The 21,347-nt window shown below is 33.5% G+C and overlaps 2 protein-coding genes across 3 annotated transcripts; one reads left to right on the top strand and one right to left on the bottom strand.

The window, feature by feature from the left end:
• Positions 1–372: 372 nt before the first annotated feature.
• On the top strand, positions 373–10,490 carry LOC128234219 (uncharacterized). The gene is made up of 6 exons (XM_052948302.1): positions 373–472; positions 6,539–6,643; positions 7,895–8,194; positions 8,721–8,842; positions 9,141–9,354; positions 9,527–10,490. The coding sequence occupies exons 2-6, from the start codon at positions 6,574–6,576 to the stop codon at positions 9,631–9,633; spliced, it is 813 nt and encodes a 270-aa protein (XP_052804262.1). The 5' UTR covers positions 373–472; positions 6,539–6,573; the 3' UTR covers positions 9,634–10,490.
• A 5,429-nt stretch (positions 10,491–15,919) lies between these two features.
• LOC128234221 (uncharacterized) lies at positions 15,920–21,079 on the bottom strand. 2 transcript variants are annotated; one of them, XM_052948307.1, is made up of 9 exons: positions 20,972–21,079; positions 19,764–20,096; positions 18,711–19,022; positions 17,959–18,003; positions 17,563–17,611; positions 17,255–17,313; positions 16,813–16,872; positions 16,428–16,540; positions 15,920–16,079 (listed from the first exon to the last, which is right to left on the bottom strand). In XM_052948307.1, the coding sequence occupies exons 2-8, from the start codon at positions 19,849–19,851 to the stop codon at positions 16,455–16,457; spliced, it is 699 nt and encodes a 232-aa protein (XP_052804267.1). In that variant the 5' UTR covers positions 19,852–20,096; positions 20,972–21,079; the 3' UTR covers positions 15,920–16,079; positions 16,428–16,454. The 2 variants fall into 2 exon arrangements, with proteins under 2 accessions (XP_052804267.1, XP_052804268.1); XM_052948308.1 differs by lacking the exon at positions 20,972–21,079 and adding an exon at positions 20,764–20,862.
• Positions 21,080–21,347: the final 268 nt, after the last annotated feature.

The raw sequence follows: 21,347 nt of genomic DNA, 5'->3' as shown, positions 1-21,347 counted from the left end.
GCTTTAACTTAAGGTGTTTTTACAATACTATTATCCTACCATGGTTGTAAAGTAAAATCAATAGCAATATGTCATACATTGTATTGTATGCTCAAGTTTAATTCTGTATAAATGTATCGCTTTAACTGGTAATATAGGCCTTTTTGAAATGAATATCGAAAGACAATAAACAAATAACAAAAAACAAAATAAATATTCATTAACAAAGCAAGCACGGCTTTAATTGTATCAAGAAAAATGGATTGTGAGGAACCAAATTTTTCCATGTTAAGCAAACATAGCATTTGACTCGGATTCTAATTGCTATTGCATGACATTGATTCTATAGGTAGTATAACAGGCTTAAATAAACGATACGGCTCATGCTTTCTTATGTACATCGAACGTTCTGACTAGGTTAAGCTTCCTTCCTTGTTATTGCATTGATATTTTCTGAAGGATAGACATTGTATGCATACTTTGATTCTGTTAGGTAAGTGAATAATAATTTACCATTAATTTATTATTTTCCTGTAGGTAATTATGATTGTGGAAATGCCGTTTCCATGTATAGATATGTAATATTTGTGTTTAATCGTTTTCAATGATTAACCATATCAATTGCTAAATTATTTGGCTGAATGGAATTGAACTACAAAGCGCATTCTATTATTTGGAAAAACACGATCTTGAAACAATTGTCTTACTTTAAATCATTGGAAATACGATGTAAATCGCGTTCAATATACAACAAATAAAATTGAGAATAAATTAGGGATAAGGACGAGTACATGAAGGCATTTTGAACAATAGCAATTGTATCGTTTCAACTCATTTTCATTGTTTTGTTTCGAGATCGAAGTAGATACGTGACAGGTAATGCATCCTCTATCTGAATTTTTGAAATAACATTCGAGCTTGTGTGAAGAAACTCTTTTGTTCCATGGTATAAAGGACAACATACAATTACTATATCGAATATCGTTTCAATGTATCCGCATGCTAGTAATATCACGGTTAACTACTGCCTAATAGTTAACGTTACGATAGTGGAGCCAATGAATTTACAGAAACACTATCCAATATGGCGTGGCACAATGCAGGAAACTCACAATGACTGCACGTATTTGTTTATCATCGGATAAAAATAACTTGTATAAATCTTAACAATTCATTTTCTACTTGTCTTTATCAGAATTTAAAAAAAAATCTAAAACAAAACTACATCAAAAACAGTATCCATTCTGGTGCATAACAATGCCGAAGGCAATGATCCCAATATTTGGAAATAAAACACTATTTTTTTTGTTCGTTTGTTTCTCATTGTGTTGACGTTAAGTGTGGATTTATTGTGTTATATTCATATTGAGAGCCGTTTTAAAATTTTATGTGGGACGTTGGCGTCTAAACAAAAGATACCCAGTATTTTTGTCCACGTTGTAGTTTTTCAGATATATATTTCTCGTATTTAGATTATTGACATGGTCACCGTCGGTATGTATCGGGAATTCTCCTCATGGATTCCTGAATTGCGCGTTGCTAAATGTCAATTCCCAGCGTGTGTTGTGATCTAAAAGTCCTTGATGACTAACCTCAATCGTTATCTGATTAACCTGGAGTGGATGTATTCAGTTTAATAAACTTAGATTTATAGTACCTCCAATGTGTTAAATAAAAGATGATTATACCCTCAGTAACTAATTTATCATTTATTGTCAGCTCAATGAAACTTTTGACAAATTATCTCTGAGCGAATTTTGGTTCTGTTTGTTTCTTGTAATCGTTCTTAAAAATATGTTCGTTGAAATTTTCGGAAGTCAAAACATTCATCATTACTGATTTTTAATGCCTTGAGGAATATGCCAACATTTCAAATAAAAAAGAAAGCAATAAATTTAATCGAAAAAACAAGAGTTTTACTTTATCTTATCATCCAAGCCAATTTTCAGCATCATGCAGACAATTGCATATCAAGAAGCTAACTGCTTACAAAATAAGGAGCCTTGGTGCGTCGGCTTGTTGTTCGGTTTAAACCGGACATACATTCTAAGTATATCACAGTGACGAAAACACTCAAGGTAGTGAGGGATTTCAATTTGTGATCGACAGGAATGGCCTTGTTAAAAAGAACATGTAATATGTATAATTTTGTGACACAACAATATCCTTCGCTTCGGTCAGCCCGACTGCCTAGTCAGTAGTTTACATAGCCAGCAGTGCCATGTTTGATTTGTTCACTTATTCCGAGCGTGTCATGCCTACCAAAGTTTAAAAAATCGATTTACAGTTTCAAGACGATTTTATATCAGTTCGACAGCTCATTTGTTTATCTTATAAATAATATTGACATTTTAAATGTCAATAAATATTGAATGTGCATTAGTAAATGTTTATTATTTAAATATACCTCATTTCAAGTTAAATTTGCAATATATGTGAACATCATCAATGTAGCAGGTAGTTATGCACAAGTGTAACCACGGCCCCTCCAGGTCCGGGGAATAGCGGGGACTTTCGGGCTAGCCAAGCCCGGGTAAAACCCCCGCCATGCGGGGACGAACTGATGGTAAAATCCCCGCAAAATGCCCCCGCACCCCAGGGACCCTAAGTAAGGCACATTCCCCGCTATATTTGGCGCGAATACAAAACCATCGCATTCACTCGGCACTGCGGGGCCACCGGGATGGTAAAAACATGGTCCATTTTCCCGGCTATCCCCGGTATACTCCCGGACCTTAGGGGGCCGTGGTTACAATTGACTGGTGCATTAAACAGAATCCCAATGTTTACCAATGCCCTCGATGTATAAATACATGCTTCTTAAACATCCTTCGATCAGCAATAAAGCTTCCGTCGAGTCTAAGACGGATGCCAATTGAAACTCTGTTCCAATAGACTAAATATAGTTTAATCTGGTATGCAGTTATTCGTATTAAATAAAAGACATGTATGACGGGTTAAGAACATCAACGAGGTCTGAACGGTCGAAGATAAGGTAGATCCATATTTTAGAGGAGGCACGCTATTGAAGGCATGCCATATTAATGACATTTATTGATAAAGATGTTTTGATGCATGTGCATTATCCTTTTAGTGTTTTTCCTGGTGCCTGGGTTTTTGTTTAATTGTAGGGTACAAAGGTTGTCTCTGTATATGTCATTGTGTTATTATTATAACCAATAACGTTTCATAATGACTATAAAGACATTCAAAATGTAATTCCTCTTCCTATTTTGTTCTTTAAAACAATTTTTCTTTGACTTTCCAGTTTTAAAAATCAATGTGTATCAGGTCTATTTTGTAATATATCAGACATATTTCCTTGGTTGATTTGTCCCTTTTTTGCCAATAAATATTTAAAAGAATGAATACATATAAAGGTGATGATGATTGCTTTCGAAGGGTAAAACTTTAGTCCAATATTGGCATGCAAACATCACAGGCCTTATCGAGTCCATCAAACGGTTGTATGCGTAAAAGACAGCGCATTATCATATATACGTTTCTGTTGTTTTGCCTTTAATCATTAAAAAGGTAGAGTAAGTAAGTCAATCTAGTGCAGTTTCGATTGCAATTTTGTTTTTACAAAACAAAATATTTTGACCACCAATGCCAACCATCGAAATTTACTTAAAATGTGTAAATATTATAATACAAAATACAGAAGATTCCAAGATTAAATGTGGCGTCACGGCACTTTTCTCGTGTTATCATAATGTTTCACATCATTATTCAGATAACTGTATTCTCACAAAATTAAAAGAAGAAAAAAACGTAAAAAGTTACAAGGTGTAATAACATATGTCCTACATATTGCTTCTTGTCATATTCGCTACGAGTTATCTACATTTGCTGTATAGTGGATAACTTAAAAAGAGGGATTATTCATTTTTAAGATGTAATCAAGTATAGTCACAAAAAGTGTTATGCAGTTTAAATCGTGCGTATTAAAAGACCACTTTATTTAAATACGTTCATAATATTGCAACGTTAATCTGCATTTGGAGAAAGCCGAATTATTTTAAATAAGTCTTGGCGAGCAACAAAAATGAAAATAGGAATTATAAATAATTACGCAGAAAAAGGAAATATGTTGACTAAAAGCCTTACAATACCCATTACAATAATTTAAAACTTGTTTAACTAGTTAGCTCGTCTGTGCCTTTCAAAGTATAACTGTAAGTCGCGTTGAAAACGCTAAAACCCGCCACACGGCGTTGTGAAAATGTGCCAAGCGGCGGAACGAAAGTAAGAATTCGGCACAACTTTGCCCTTCTAGTTACGCATTTTTCGAATTTTCCGTTCGAAACTTGGCATATCATCGCCACGGCATTTGGCACAGCCAGACGCATTTCGCCCCACCACCGGTCGTATTTTCGAACGCCATGTAGCAAAATAGTACAAATCAGTCACCGTAGATTGAAACAACTGGTCATAGACATCAGTGATAAGTAAGGCAAAGTCACCCTTAATAGTACCGGCTAAACAGGAATACTTGAGGTTTCAACATCCACGTTTAAATAATTTCAATATTTGAAGATAAGCGGTTTACTCTTTTTTGCCTTACCGACAGTTAATCTGTGACATATCAAGGATGTTTTTAAGTTAAAATTATGTAAGATTTTCTATTCAATTGTTCAGTATTTTTACGACAATTTTTGTAGATAAGTTAATATGAAAAGTGTTATTGCCGTTCAAATGAAGTTTGAAATCAATATATATTCATATTAATTATAATACATCAATTGTTCTTCAATAGTTTTAAGACTTGTGTTGCTTTGAAAATAAAAGCACACATTAAGCGACCAAGGTTTAAAAAAACAAACGAGATAAAATATGAAGAAGATTAATGGACGAACAAAAGTAACTAAAATTCTATTTTTAAATGTTTTTTTGTCATGTTATTGATCATACGCGTGTATGTTCCCAAATGAATTTCCAATTATAAAACATTATACTGAACGCAAAGTGTTTACTTATTAAAACTGTTCTCAAATTACTTAGTCAATCAGTTCAATATTCAATTATTATATTGGATCATGTTGTAACTTTTAAACTACAGCATTCAAACGGGGTTCTATTTGGCTTAGGTCTATTACCATGTGCAATTAATTTAAGTCGCAGTTCATTGTTTGGATGCTGACCTGCTGTCCAATTTGTTCAAATAGTGTCATCAAAGATCTGTCAGTTTTCTAAAAAAAAATCAAAACAACGATTTTTGGTAAGAAGAATTGAAATAAAATAAATTGTTTCAATATAAAGTAAATAAAAAATATTTCATTAACTGGATTCGAATTTTTCTTGATATGCCGTTATTGGACACTTCAATTGCTTTTTGGCACCATATACATGCATTTAGATTCATGTCAGATAAACACAATTTAGAAATTCAATAAGAATAAAAGTTGATTACAAATTAGTATTTATATTCATTGGTGTAGATTAGTTGCATATACTTCAGAACAAAGCGTTATTTTTGTCGACAAGTCTCTCTTTCGCTTTGGTAAACACAAGCTTTTAAGGGGCCTAACTAGGTTTCTAGTTCGATAATCCTGAATATAAACAAATCAGTTGATAAAAGCCGAGAGAGTTCCGTTGCTGGTGTTTGAAAAGGTAACTAATGAATTATGAGGAAATGCTCATATAGTATAATACAGCAATATTTATTTTTCCATCAATAAACATATTATAGTATTATCATCCCCTCCACTTCAATAGGAAAAATATTTGTTTGCGTTTGCCGTCCGTCCGTCCACCCTGTAAATTTATCCGCGCTTAATCTCATTAACAACTGTGCGGATTTGTTAAAACTTCACTGCAGTGATTGTGCATGTCATTAATACAGAAGAAGAAGTTTTATTCAGAAATTATATTATGCACATTATTTGTCAAATTAGATCAATATGATCCATGATTTAAACTTTTCAATACATACAAGATATGCAATTAAACACAAGTAATGGACGGACATAATAAGGTAATGATATCTTCAAATATTTGTCAAGTACAGCATAATTTGTAGTTTTTCAGATCTTGTCAATAATTATCATGAACTAATACAGGTTATGTAAGGTTGTTTTCAAACATGTAGTTCATCATCTAGTTATATTAAATCTGATCTCACAATCAAGCACAATCAAACATTCTAATAATTTACAGATATTTACATTTACAAGGGATAACAATTATACTTTTCACTGCATTATACAATATGTTCATCTTAATACATTGCATAGTTCTTTATTGATACTTATCCTACACTATGTTGACATGAAAGAATAACCCCTTTCTAATAATGCTGCGTCGAATGGAAGGGGGTAACCCTTTTATTTAATCAATCTGTTTTCCAACATATTTTTTTCGATTTATGTCCCATTCACTATAGTCTGGCATTATGCTGGCTGTTTTGTTGTATAGCCATGGTCACCATATAAACTTGACTATTGTAATTTTGATTTTTTATATAAAACCATCTGTTTCATTCAGTTATAAAATACCAAGTCAGCCTTGTAAACACAATTGTTTCAACCCCATAACTTATTACACTATCATTTTCTAGTTTCAGATGGACATTATTGGTAAAACAAAATCGAAATGAACATGGGTTGTACTACTAGTATGTTTCTACCATTGACGCTGATGTTGATGGCGTATCTCGCAGACGGTAACCACTTAAATTGAGATTCAATTTCTTGATCAAAAATGTATGCTTAGAACCATTTTAAAAGTTCACAATTGATTAACTCATTGTCATTTGGTAACTAGTTAAACAATATTCCTTTCAGTGGTCTTATTATGCAGGCAACCAATCTGGCATATCAATTGGCTATGCCATCATGTGACATCATGCTGATGGGCTTGGCTGCGCTCTCGAATGCTATAAATTTATTTGGCTACATTCAGCTTTTGTTTTTCATTATATATTTTTGAAGCAATATTTGAACAAAACGATAGCCTGAATAGCTGGTCAATTGAAAGTTTGAATTACCAGAAATAATAACATTAAGCGTATGTCTGGGGTATTTATATTAAAAAGTCATATAAATAGCGACGCAATTGTCCATTTTGATTGTACACAAAATAGTGTTTTGGCGCCAACATCACACCTCAACTTACTTTCAATTAAATCGCAAGTATGTCTTATTAAAACCCCTTTATCAATATTCCAATGAAAATCATTCTAGAGGAGAACAATTCTTGAGTAATTGATCTAAAACATTGCGTTGTACTAAATTACATTTTTTGCTGAAGAGTGATTTTTGTTTAGAACATTGACCACTTTTCAATGAATATATTCTATGAGAGAATGCCTTTTTTTTAAAAAGAGTGAACACATATATAATTGTGTATCTCTTTTGATGTTGTACATTTTTGTTACCTTTTCCCAAAGGTGGCCACTTAATACAGGTTTGACTGTAGTAAAATGTGTTCAGTTCAATTTCCAGTGTCTCTGTCTTGCACCAGTTTTTGTTAATGTCACAACTTGAGTTATTTATTATAAAGTGAACCAGGCGATAAGAAAATGCGAAAGGTATGCTACTAACTGAGTTAACATGTCAAGGTCATATACATAGATACAGTGAACCAGAAAATAAAACTCCGACTAAAACAATACCCAGCGCGTTAAATAGCAAAAATAACAAATGTGTGTTCTTGCATTAGCATATAGAGCAAAACTTTAACATTTATTTATCGCAATGAACCATCCACTCACGATCGGACAAATTCCCGTTATAGACATTAGGCAACCTTATAAAATGATTTAACCGCATATAAATGTGTGCATCAAAATGTTAAGACATATTTTCTGCACTAGCTGTGTGAAGCTAGAACTAAAAATTTCAATGACATCGTTTGAAACAGGTACATAGGTATATAACCTTACATTTTAACAATTATATATTACCTGTTTCAGCTGAAGTTAGATTAACTACATCCTCAACGATACCCCGCACATCTGAGTTATTTAAATTAACATGTTCTACGACTGGGACAGAAAATGTATCTTGGTTGAAGGACGGTGAATTTCAGTCAACCTGTTTAGTACTGTCACCGAGCTGCTACACGTTACCCTCGTCTCCTTTCAAGTTTTCATCAGACAATGATTCTAAGTCATCTGTTTTAACAATAACAGACGTATCAATGGATTCCTGTGGGAACTTCACTTGCAGTGACAAGTCGGGAAACAAGGATAGCGTTCAAGTAAATGTCATACGTAAGTATTTCATTTTAGATAAATTACTAAGTGTATATTATTTTGTACCATACAAACCTCAATATAGCAGGTCTGCTTTTTGTGGATTTTTGAACACAAATGTCCCAATTATTTTTATAAGTCAATAAGCAGGCTATCAAACAAGATCCGCAATGTTTAACTTTGAAACCCGGTCAGTTACGAGCCCCGTAGAAATATAAACTACATTTGTCTGCTTTAAAATATATAAAATCAAAGATAATTTCCTATATCTTAACACGATTGCACAATTAAAAGACTATTATGAAGGACCTTCCACCCCGGCAATTTATTATTTTGGTGACATTGCTTCAAAGTTTCTTCAAACTGAGCCATTGATTCATTTGATTGCACAAACACCAAGCCTCAAGTGTCCATTCTCCATTTTCGGGAAAAATATCTTTCCAATTCTTTAAATAGATATCTCATTAATTTGTATCTTACTTGGTTTTTGGATGTAGTTTCTAGCCGGACGAAGTACTAAATATATAAAGTATGACGCTTGCAGATTTTAACAGCGACGATCTTCTCCAAACCATCGAACCAGTTCAGGAATCAAGCGGAACGATAACTGTTACAACAAACTGTATCTTTCCGAATTATGTCACTATCCAGTGGATTAAAGTTCAGGTACAAGTTTATTAAAGATGTCAAATGTCATAGCATTTATTGAAATATTTCAGCTATCAAAGGTGAAAATATTAACGAATATAACTGAAGGTATATTCTAACCATGGCGTAATAGCCTAAAACCAACCATTAAAAGCTACTTTTTTCTGGTTCACGGTCGTTGTTTTTGTTGTTGTGTTTTATGCTTTGTTTTCCGAAATTATTAACAAATATTTGTAATGATAAACATACAACTGACAGTTACTGTGGTCTTAGGCTCAACTAAAAGCATCATGTGTTTATGTGTCGGGTTTTTCAGAACGGTATAGATATTGGTGCAATTGAAAATTACACTCAAATTACTGAAAATTGTAAAGCCAACTGCGCTGGGTCTCCGGCTGTTAAAATTCGAACATCATTTCAACACAACGAAGCGAAAGGAAAGTATATTACTGCTGCATATAAAGTTGTTATAAAACACTGGGACGTTGTCGAACCAATCACCTGGACCTCACAGCTTTATAAAATAGAAGGTAAATATATAAACTCTTTCTTGTGTTTCTATCGATCGATATAGTTAAACTTTTGATACAATTTTCCGTAAGATAGAGTGGAGATTTGGTTTAAGCTTTTGCTTACTGGTCATCGTTTCATCCAGCTAATCATATGAAAGTATTGTGCCAATGTACACGTTTCTGGTTTCAGTTAATACTAGAATGACGTCAGAAGGTTCAGACAACAAACGCTCTATATTAACGCTTTTTGCCACAGTATTGGGGATCAAAATGATTAAAAGTATTCATGTTTGGTGAATTCAACAGCAAAGGAACTATCTCAAAATAGAACATCCCACAGTGATGTATTTCTTTCCAAGATTTGTAACAGTATTGTTAAATAATAAATAACACGGAATCTACATCAATCTGCACTTTTGTAGTTATAAGAATGGATTGATTGAACTTAAAAGCACGATCAAATACGGAATCAAGAAGCAACATGGACTAAAAAGAGAACTGTTAATGCAAATAAGGGGTTAAGGGGATCTCACTCCCCCCCCCAAAAAAAAAAAAAAAACACACGAACTTTTGGCGTTTTTTATTTTACAGAAGTGCATTCTGGTGTATTTCATGCACCGTTGTATCACCATATACACATCAAAATATCACTTAAGAAAAGCTGATAAAACCTTGTCTATGGTTAATCCCGTGCATATAGATTAAGAGGAATAAGTTCAAATTGCAAGTTTAGTCTATCTAAACAAACATAGTCTGCATGATGGGTTTATGTTATAGCTAAACTATACTCCACTTGTTTGTCTATTCAACTTGCTCTGTGTAAACTTACTGACTTATCAACCTGGTGATAGTAAATTGTAAATATTATTTGCAAATAACAGATCTATATTCAAGGACATGAAGTTGTTATCAGAATAAAATATCGAAAGACGAGCTTATGAATATGCCTTTTGAGTCACGTACATCTACCGCTACGATAAACGTATTTATTCATCGAATGTTGTTGTTGTTGTTGTTGTTGTTGTTGTTGTTGTTGTTGTTGTTGTTGTTGTTGTTGTTGTTGTTGTTGTTGCTGCTGCTGCTGCTGCTGTTATTGGATCGTTATAATTTGTATTTTTATCAAAGAATCAATATAACACAAATGAGTAATGTACATGTAACGCACGATTCTAAATTTAAGTACGAGTACTACTATAAAAATGTTTAGTATTTATTGTTTTAAAGAAAATATATACATGAAAAATAATCTATGATTTAGCTAATAAGTACAACTATAACAGCCATGCAGATGACCTTGCATGTTTTGACATTGCATTTTAATATGGGATATAGACGATTTTCTTACACTTAGCCGACGTGTCTTTTTCTGATTAACTGAAGGGAAGTAAACACAAAACAACTCACACAGCTATTAATAGAAACACAATAATACTGGTAACGAGTTGTTTACCTTTCTTTGTTTGAGATTAACTTTTGAACTTGAACCGCTTCTGATTACGCATCCGCCTTCGCCGTAAGTTCCACAGTACATTTTGTTCATTTAAGGTACCCGATGTACAATAATGTTAAATGTTAATGCCTGATGGTCCTATATTATTTGGTATCAATTGTTAGGGTTAAATAAAGAAATAATATGGAAATATCAAAATGATAACAATATTGCAAAGACGCTGTTTTGAAAGATTAAAAATATCGTTTAGCTGCCAATATTAGTTGAAGTAATAAACACATTTACAAACTTTCTTACCGTTATTTGTAATGCAGTTTCAGTCGTTTATTTTACACATCAGCAAGAAAGGCCCTTTCAAACGATACCAAAATTATGAGGGGTCACTAGGCATAAAATATATTGCCAAAGGCATAATGACAACAATAACAAAAGTCTTATTTGAACATTGGATATCTAAGGTGTTCAGGCTGTTCAACAACTTGCTGTGTTCTTGAGAATATCACACCTTTGACTAGGGTATTAAATATTCAACATGGCTGCGCGCTCGACAACATGTTTCAAACCCCAGTGAGTGATTACTGCCAAGCATTTATAAATGGCGATATTTTATAGTTGGTAATCATTTGTTGACTTGTAGCGTTATGTGTCTTGTTTGATATTTATTTCGACGTGATCCTCGTGCCTGAAAAAGATCTTGGCTAAATTTAAGGCTGCTAGTTCCTGCAATTTCAATTGTTTTATAAAAACAACAATTTTAGGCATGAGAAATCAAATGGGATATGTTGGGATGTAGAATACAAAGGTTAGAAAACGATAGCTTCAAAATCTCAGATGTCAAAAATGTGACAGAAAATTTAAGTCAGGTTTGTCCGCTTGAATCATCTTCAAAATAATAACATAAATATAACATCAATTTAAACATATATGCAAACTTGGACCTAAAGATGGCTTTATCCCTGCAAATTAAGTTCGAACGTGGTATAGGGAGTCACCATACGGTTGAATTGTCGGTCGGTCGGTCGGTCGGTCGGTCGGTCTGTAAGTCAGTCGGTCTGGCGGGCAATCTGTTTCTGGACGTTTGACTACTTGCAACACTTTAAACGGACTGTGTTTACACTTTTAACACATACTCGTCGTGAAATTTACCAGTGCCTTAAGTATGTTTCATGATCCCATGCCAACTCCTTTAAAAGTAATATCCTCTAACTCATTTTTTATTGTTTAGTTTAACACTTTTTGTAGAGTTTAACGTAGAATTGCACTAATACTTGATACCAATGATCACCAGGAACGTAAACTTACAATGGACTCCGAACAAGAGACACGAACGTACAAACACATCATACACACGTACAAATATCACAAACAGAACACACATGCATTAAAATAGCTTCACGATAAATGATTGGATTAACGCATTGGAAAAGTCGGTAAACCCGGACAACGATTCTACTGGGGCCCGTAACTAATTAATATGGCCATGATCTCACACTCGTCCCATCATTTATCACTAACAAAATAAAAAAAGAGCTGTCACCGGAGGCTAATGCCCCCAAATGCCGCCTGGACACAGAAATGGCAATATATTACTTTTAAAAAAGGCCAAAACTGTTTTTTTACACTGCATCACAACTTATCATGCTTAACCAAAAGTGTGTTGTTTAATAAAAACATATTGGAGTAATTAAGAAGTAACGCGGCTGCTAAGAAAATGTAACAAAGGGCAATAACTCTATAGTTAGGTGAAGTAGAGTTTTGTTTATTGTACACTGCACTTCCTATCATTGTATTTTACCATAATTACATCCAAAAAAATTCAAGTTATGCTTCGTACAAGAAAAAGGAACAAGGACAATAACTCTGTAAGAAGCATCATTCGATTCATGGATTCTGTATTATGCACTTCCACTCATTGTTCTTTACAAAATAATTATTTTAATTAAATTTAATCCAATCGTTTTCGAGTTATGCTCCTGACAAGAAAAAATGTGATGAGTTTTTATTCTTATTTTTTAACATATACTGCCGAACCTGCTTTCATCCGGGAAAATTTGACGCAGATAATTATATGCTCCACAAAAAAGACTGCAAAAATTGTATAATTATTTACATATGACGGCAAGTATGTCGCAGTTTTTGGCTACGCTAAAGACCAAAACCTCGTCCAAATAGGAAGATGTATCGAATTGTTTCTGTGAACAAGTCAAACAAGTCAAAGTGCACTACCAACTCCTTAACAAGATTCAACCACTACGAATAACTACGAAATGGATATGTGGAGGTAAGTTATCTACTGTAAATGGCGTGATATAACTCACAACAGCAACGTATTACATGTTCATGTAAGAGGCATGATTCTAACAATAAGATGTAGGAATTATAGTCGGCAGCTTCGCTATACATGAAAGCGATGTACTGTAGCTTAATTGTGAGAAACATAATGGAATTTCAAGCAGGAAGATTTTTCTGAATGTTATATGTAGGTATTATTTATAAAATTGTTCTAAAGCCTTATCAGAAAAGTATTATTGCTTATATTTTTCCGGTAATGCAATACATATATGAGTTTTTAGGCATGTAATCATTAACAATTACATATATTCACAATATATTTTAGATGAACCGAAAGGTGGCAAATAATACTTACTTCATGATACGAACTCGGAACTGTTGCAATGCTCTGTGATGGGTGGAAATCCGCAAGCATGTCTCTTTTGGATATGCTACAATGTAAATCAAACAAAAACATAACAGACAGGGCAGTTAGTACTGTGACTTGGAAAGCTGGATATAATACAGAGTCCGTCTTCAGCTATTTTTCTTCGCTTAAAATGGAAGGGTCGGATGTGAAAAATTTCACAGTGAACGTCCTTTGTTATTGTTGCCCCTTTTTATATAATTCGCTTAACGATGGTAACTTCACATAACAAAATACTTCAAGATTCTTTCTTTTATTAATATTAGTAACTTGCAATGTGAATTGCTTTGTTTCGGTTTGTCTGAAATTCATATGGTGGTGATTTTATTAATGTATACTATGTTTAGTTGGGAACTCCGAAAATGCACCTTGAACTTTGTCCCTTTCTTCTATTATTTCTTTGTGTTCTAATAGCTAAGTGAACCAAGAACTGAATTGTTTTTGATGGACTTTTTTCCTATAAGAAACACGAGATGAGGCAGTATTGTGTCAATGTCTGATGTACAAGTTGAAGATAGGGGTGCTTTATATTAGCAATACACAACTCATGTTGCCAAATTTTGGAAATCGACATAGTGGAACGAGAAATGAGCCGTTTATATCATTGTTCACTTTACTGTAAGCATTTATATTGGTTACTGACTTTAATGTTCGCAAAGAAAGATCCTTTAAAGAGTATTACTTCAAATAAACATATGAATTATTTTTTTTAATTTTCGTCCAAAACATTATTTTATTATAAAAGATGATCATAATAATTGTAAACAAAATATACCTCAAATAAAGTTTGCCTACTTAACATGTTAAATGTTTGGAGCCGACGATTAAAACAGCGGTGAATCAACAACTGAAATTTTCGTGCAACGCTACACCCGGAAATCCAAATAAGACCAACATTTCGTGGAATGAGGTGAACAGTTTTAAAATATCCAACGGTATGTTTCTGGTCATTGAAAATGTATCTGATACAGACGAAGGCTACTACAACTGTACGGTTGAAAATCACTGCACGCTTAGGGATGACAGTCGCAGTAGCTTCCTCGACGTAAATTGTAAGATTTTACTTGATGCTATTGTTCTTATCTGACTGCTTGCTTGCTTGGAATATCTTTCTACAATCATGCTCATGTATCTTTGAGTTTATTAAATAAAGTTGTCCCTGAACGTTCATTAATTTGTCAAGTTACTTTTTTTAATTTGACTTATGAAGGACGCAGACTTAAGTACAAGAGTGGTAAACCATGTTATGTGAAATGAGTCCTGTGGAGGCAATTGCGTTTTTGAGAAGATAAGAGAAGTATCAAAGTGTTCCGATTGAGACTAACGATACATTGAAAAATGGTAAAGGTGCTCATTGTTGCTGACCACGTAGTGTATATGTCCATATATGTCAGTCGTAATTTTATATCAGATCTACCAAATATCCATTTTGCGGGTATAACAATAAAGGTGAAAAAGGTATATTGTAACAGTTGGACTGTTTTATATTCATGGAGCCTCAATCAGAAATATATTTTAAAAGAAATGACGAATCCTGAACATTTGTATTATATTTTTTCTCATCAATCTAGGTGGTGCACTAGCCTATGCCTTAAAATATCGACCGAAGTTGAATGACACTGCCACGGCCGGGGAACATGTGATTTTAACGTTTGTTAAGTATTTTCAAATCTACCACCAATTTTTGCATTGTTGTATTTTAGGCATGATATGCAACAAAGTCCTAAAAAGCTTCTCCGAGATTAAGTCTACATTACTAATAATAATATGACAACTAACATCACAAGGATCTTAAGAATAAAACCAGATACATTTTGAGAGTATTCAGTTACTATGCACAACACCCTCCGATCAATTTGTGAAACATTTTTATAATTCCTGGAGGTACTTGCTGTTAATTAATTATCTCTACCATGTTGACAACACGGTAGAGATAAGTACTTTTTGTGAACAATTCCGATCTTAAGCCATGTTCTTTTTATCTGAACAGAATCACCAGAAAAGTCTTCGCTATTTGATTTTAAAGATTGTTAATTTGATTGGATACCAAAATATACATGTTCAAGTGAACGCATGTGACGTCGACAACCGAGTTATGTGGAGAAAAAAGTGACGTTTTCATTGTTGTAAGGTCTCGTGCCTCATAAGCAGGCAACCATAGCCATTTTCACATATTTTCTAAAATGTTCTTTAATTTAATGCTTCACATTTTTGTTTCTTTGTTTTGTAATACTATCCTTTCTTTTTTGTTGTTAACCTGAATGCCACAACAGGGCTAATTTAAGCGTATGACGTCACATACGTACACACATTGCTGTAGGTCTGATCTCTATGAAAAGATACATGTATTATCTGCAGTGTTGATATAATGATAGTTAATGGTATATGCACAACAAAAGAACGAACATAATGGTCTTATATACAAAACAAGTAATAGCATAGTTAATTTTCCTGTACATTTAAACAGTAATTTGAAGTAATTATCACATTTTTATTGAAACTCATGTGTCTTTATTATTCATAAGGCCACATTAAAATTGAGATAAGATGCTTTGTCACTGGTCTTCGTGTTGCTATCGTCTTCCTCTGAACTGTCTGAAATAAAACAAAAGTAACTTGTATTCATTTATTTGTAGCAGCTGACTTAATTTATGAGAAACTTAAACACAGTCGTATTTGCAAGGATTTGAAGGTATACGATAACATATCGTTTTGGGAGAAATTTGAGCATATAAACGAATAAAAAACTGCATAACCAATAAATAGATTGATGGAAATATTTCTGTTTAGTGTCATTTACAGCATGATGTAATACATTTGTCCTGTTTAAATATCTAAGAATCAAAGTTTTGTTTTTCACTCGTTAAAAAGGAGACTGTTTGAAATACATGTACGTACTTTTTATATGTTTATGTATAACAGCAAATCTCAATACTTACTTACTTATCTCAATGCTGTAAATGACACATTTTAAGTATGATACGATAGCGCTGTAGCTTTTTCAGTCTTCCGCTCTGCATCTTCCTCTGTTGTTTTCGGGGGCCTTTTAACTTGTTCTAAATAAACATGAAATAATTTAGGTCATTTACTCTTTTTTTATATTTATACTGACATGACATATCAATGCCACTCTCACGTTTATATATAGCTTGACTCATTTGTTGTATATACACATAAGTGTTAATAACTGACACTAGACTATGTTTGTATGGTAATTCTTAAAGTTAGTATGACTATTTTCAAACTATTACAAAATGCTGTATGTGCGTGCGTGCGCGCCTGCGTGCGTGCAAAATGTACTAAGTGCTGCCTTTGCAATACATCTTACTGGCATAGAAATCCATTTCCAAAAAGTCAGAGTTGTTTGCGTCTTTCTTCAAATTATTATCTGAAACAGGAATAAGATGTGTTTTAAAAGTATGGATTATAAGTACCATTTCAACTTAGTATACACACACATTTAAAGAGCGTTTAATAACTCTCATTGATATTGACTGCTACACGAATGCTAATATGATTCATTTTTTTAACTATGTATCTTTATCAGATATTGGATGAATAATTAATTGTTGAGTATCCTGTATCTACAACACGGTTACCGGCAATACAGTGTAAGATGTTTAATACAAAGATGCGTTCGGGTAAGTTTCTAGACGAATGCGTTGTTAAACTGCAAAGTTACTATATGATAAACCCAGCGACTCCAATGTGCTTTATGCCACACCTCGTTATCCATGCACCATTTCAAGCATAAAATGCATTACCATTACCTGTTGTCGATTTAGTATTCGCTTGTGGACCATGAGATGCAACAGGGTGCAAGTTATACCTGAAATGTTTTGAAACCGAATTATAAACAATGTGTTTAAAGGTTTTTTTTTAAAAACATGAAATTTATTTTAATTAGGTCTACTCCAGTATGAATTTCCAACTAATATTACCACTGAAAGCATTAGGCAATTTAAAAGCTGCAATGCCATATTTTGCGTCCCGGAAAATCATCTAAACAATTAAACTAGGTCTTACTTATGACTGCATTTAATCACAGAACGCAAAGCACACATTAGCAAGTATTTACCTAGAAGAGATTTTACTCTTTTCTCGAGGCACTGGGGTTTCACGACGAACTGTGAAAAAAAACTTAAATATTTTTATAGAACATAGATTTTGTGCAATTGAACGTTTACCAAAGTACAATTAAAGAAAACTTTGAATGATTGTTATGGCCAATTACCGTACGGATTATGTGGTATATCTTAAGCTAGCTGCACGGGAAACTAAACGGGTAGGCTTAAAATGGAACGCCATGATGTTTGGTGTAACAATGCATTTAGCAATCCCGTTATTGTCATTACGATTTAGTTAGTAATGTGCATCTGACGTTTTTCCGGGCTGTGTCTCTACTTATGATGTTAATAGTCCTGGCGATATATATCGGCCAAACAAGTTTAAGCTATTCCATATTAAAGTATACCTGTTTTGTTGATAACCCATAATGTCAAAGGAGAAGTGGGCGTCTCTGTAAAATAAAGAAGATAATAACAAACGCATGATCATCGTCTGTAACCACGGTACTTTCTTCCGTAACACTTCATACATACTGTGGGAGAATTGACTGACAAACTCTCGTTTAAATTGATATGCATGAGGCAGGGGAGACAACTCTTCTTTAATTGAATCGCACGTTACAATTAAATACTCTTTAAAAACCGTGTATTTTCAGTTGTCTCTGCAGGTGCACGATTGACATAGCTGGTTAAAAACGTGCAATACTTTTTTTTCTACTGGAGAACATAAGTATCTGCATATGTGAGAGTCAGATTTTCTGCGAGGTCCATATAGCGGAACCAATAAAACTACCTCAGTATGTATTCATGATAATTCTATATATATTCTAAGCCAAATCGTCCACGGTACATAACAAAGCATAGCGCAGTAATGTATCGGGTGTATCCAACGATAATTCATATAAATAACACAAGTCACATCTCACTTCACAACCCTATCAAAGTAGCAAATGATAAAGTTGAAGAACGTGATGTCACCGCTAACTTAAAGACTTTATGAAAGTAGTAAAGGATTAAATAGATAAACGTAATGCCACCTCTCACTTAGATACTTCATTAAAGTCGTAAAGTTTTAAATTAATTAACTTAATTCCACCTTTTACTTATTAAGACTTTATCAAATTAGTAAAGGATACAAATGATGAACTGAATCAATTACGTGGAAGTAGTAATTTGAAGTTCCAATGCAGTGTTCCAATTTCGTTGGAAACAGTAACTCGATAAAGACCGTAGTCCGAATCAGAAACACGATAAATGATAACATAAGTTTCAAGACCATCCATAACGAGTATTTGGCGTTCCGGAGTGCTTTCTATCACCGTCCATGAGGATTCAGTGTACATCTCCCAAACAAAGTCATCAGGACTTGGTACTGGATAGGCCACTATGGCCATACGGAATATTGCAGTGGCACCAGACACCCGCACTAACTCGTCACTATTTTGAAAGTAAGGCGATTTTCTTGGCTTGTCTAAAACACAATACAATATATATAAAACATATACATAAAATGCACTATTGGCTATGAAAAGGTCAAACAGTTCATCATAAACAGGTCGCCTCTATTTGGGCGCCTTTTGTATAATAAAAGTGAACACAATAACAACTTTAAGTTTGATTTGAGTATAAGCATCACCAATATTTCACAAGCTTTTAAACTATTAAGCAAAAACACTGGAAAAATCTAATCATCTTATCCATGACACATATTATCCAATTTAAGCTGAAATAATTTGAGAAACAAAGAAAAAAATAAAGTTAAAGGAACTATACAATTCTGTTTGATACTTTACTGAATATACATGATACACTTTACTGCTAGACACAATGATTCGGTTGTCAAAAATATCAGAATCAGTTGAACTGAAGATATCATTCTTGAATTTCTTCAGTAGAAATTGACGAAAACATACTATTTTTTAAATTGTCAGAAACCCATAAGAGTGGACCTTGATAATATTATAACAAATTTCATAAATTCTAGCAAAATATCCGCGTTTCTGTATCATATTGCTTGACAAAATGATCCAAGTATCATTAACGAACCCATACGATTCTGAAATGTTTATACATTGTTAGTATGTGTTAGAAGTAGCTTTATGTAATTATTGGCAAACTATTAGAACTGTAAGTTAAATATCACTTCCAATGTATTTGACAAGATGTATCTTAAACTTTCCTATCAGTATGGTAAACAGTAGGTTGCACTTACACCAGATGTCCAACGTAACCATTCTGGACTTAAACACAGTAGATCCATCACCTGCATTGGCTGTGCAGTATATGATCCCTTCTCTCATTGAACTTGTCACCAAAAAGTGACAGCATAGATGTCGTGGCAAACGTTTTGTCCGGGTATAACTGGGAAATAGTGCTGACAGACTGATGAATTGCAGTGTCGTCTATTGTTCGATTGCTGTAAAACCATGCCACATCGGCCTCAGGAATCGTGCGAGTAACCGTGCAAGTAAATGTAAATATTTTGTTTTCACAAACGATGCAATAGACGACGACGGCTTTGTTATTTTAATATCCGAAGGGGGGACTGAAAAATATGAGAAATATGATGAGTAATTATAACGACTGTAAACAGGGAGATATATAGACAAATGTTTGCTTAGTTTTTATACAATATACCTTTTTTCAATTTGACCTTCTGCCGTCGGGTTCATTTATTTCTTTTGTCTATTAATGATCGACGTGATTAAATGGTAAACATATCGATTCGAAAAATGTTTTCAAAATCGGGAAATACAAGAGGTTAAAAAGAACGGTCTTTCGTAAAGGTGTTTGTGTCAACTTTGTTCAATTCAAGAGTATTAATTTCCCTATCATTGAATAGTATACATGTCAAAACCGCCTTCAGTTCAAGTTTGTGTTTCTATAAAACTTCACTGTGACACCTTTGTTTTAATCCTTTGATAGTTTTCCGTAGCATTAATGATCTTATGAGAAATGTGAATGTCCTCAGATGATCCAAAGTGAATTTGATATCAAGATGTATATATACTTATATTTGATAAAAAGAAAATATCTAACTTTATGGATCGGAAACGAAAAAGTCAAACTTTTCGATTCACATGTAAATAAATAATCCTGTAAACAAATGAAATCAAACATAACACAATTGATTGAAAACCGTGTTATTGTAAGGACGTTGTTGTTGTTTTGCATGAAAGTTTATATAGTAAATAATGAAAATTACAGCTGACCTGTTACACTGATATTGACCGTATTGCTATATGCCTTTTAAGCGTAGCATTCCCATTCATCGCCGTGGTTTAAACTGATCACACGTTTTATGGTCAAAGTAAACAAAGATCTATTCCGGCACTCATGTTAATAAAGATTTATATTTGGAGTACCAGACGGCTAGATAGAGGTACATGTATCGTCTTTGTTTATATTAAAAACGCCTACTTCACTGTTTTCACGAAGCCAGGCAAAAAATGAGTCGTTGCCGTTGGTACTGTTGCATGTTAGAGTCAAAGTCTCGTTTTCGATCACAGTTGGATTGGTGGCTCCTTCCTACGAAATGATACAGATTTTATTTGTTAAATACAATGGAAAATACAAGGAGTCAAATAGCAGTCGAATCATTAACGAAAATCCTATATTAAAATAACATTTGACAAATAAGTTTTAAGTGGATTTTTGAAAGACACATAATATTAAATTGTACGAACTTATCACGACCTTTACGGAATTAACATTGGTTTATTAATTTAAGCTCAAAAAACATATCCTTTAGCAACAATTGAACTGAAGTTGAAACATAAGCTCAAATAATGAAATT

Source organism: Mya arenaria, chromosome 5, assembly GCF_026914265.1.
Source record: "Mya arenaria isolate MELC-2E11 chromosome 5, ASM2691426v1".
NCBI lineage: Eukaryota > Metazoa > Mollusca > Bivalvia > Myida > Myidae > Mya > Mya arenaria.
This window is presented reverse-complemented; position numbering and strand designations above follow the sequence as displayed.

Coding starts and splice junctions, on each gene's coding strand:
- LOC128234221 (XM_052948307.1), bottom strand. CDS start 19,851: ATGAGAGAAGGGATCATATACTGCACAGCCAATGCAGGTGATGGATCT. Junction 17,314..17,562: donor AAGAGTAAAATCTCTTCTAG/GTAAATACTTGC, acceptor AAAACATTTCAG/GTATAACTTGCACCCTGTTG. Junction 16,541..16,812: donor GGAAATGGATTTCTATGCCA/GTAAGATGTATT, acceptor ATGTTTATTTAG/AACAAGTTAAAAGGCCCCCG.
- LOC128234219 (XM_052948302.1), top strand. CDS start 6,574: ATGAACATGGGTTGTACTACTAGTATGTTTCTACCATTGACGCTGATG. Junction 8,195..8,720: donor CGTTCAAGTAAATGTCATAC/GTAAGTATTTCA, acceptor TGACGCTTGCAG/ATTTTAACAGCGACGATCTT. Junction 8,843..9,140: donor TCCAGTGGATTAAAGTTCAG/GTACAAGTTTAT, acceptor CGGGTTTTTCAG/AACGGTATAGATATTGGTGC.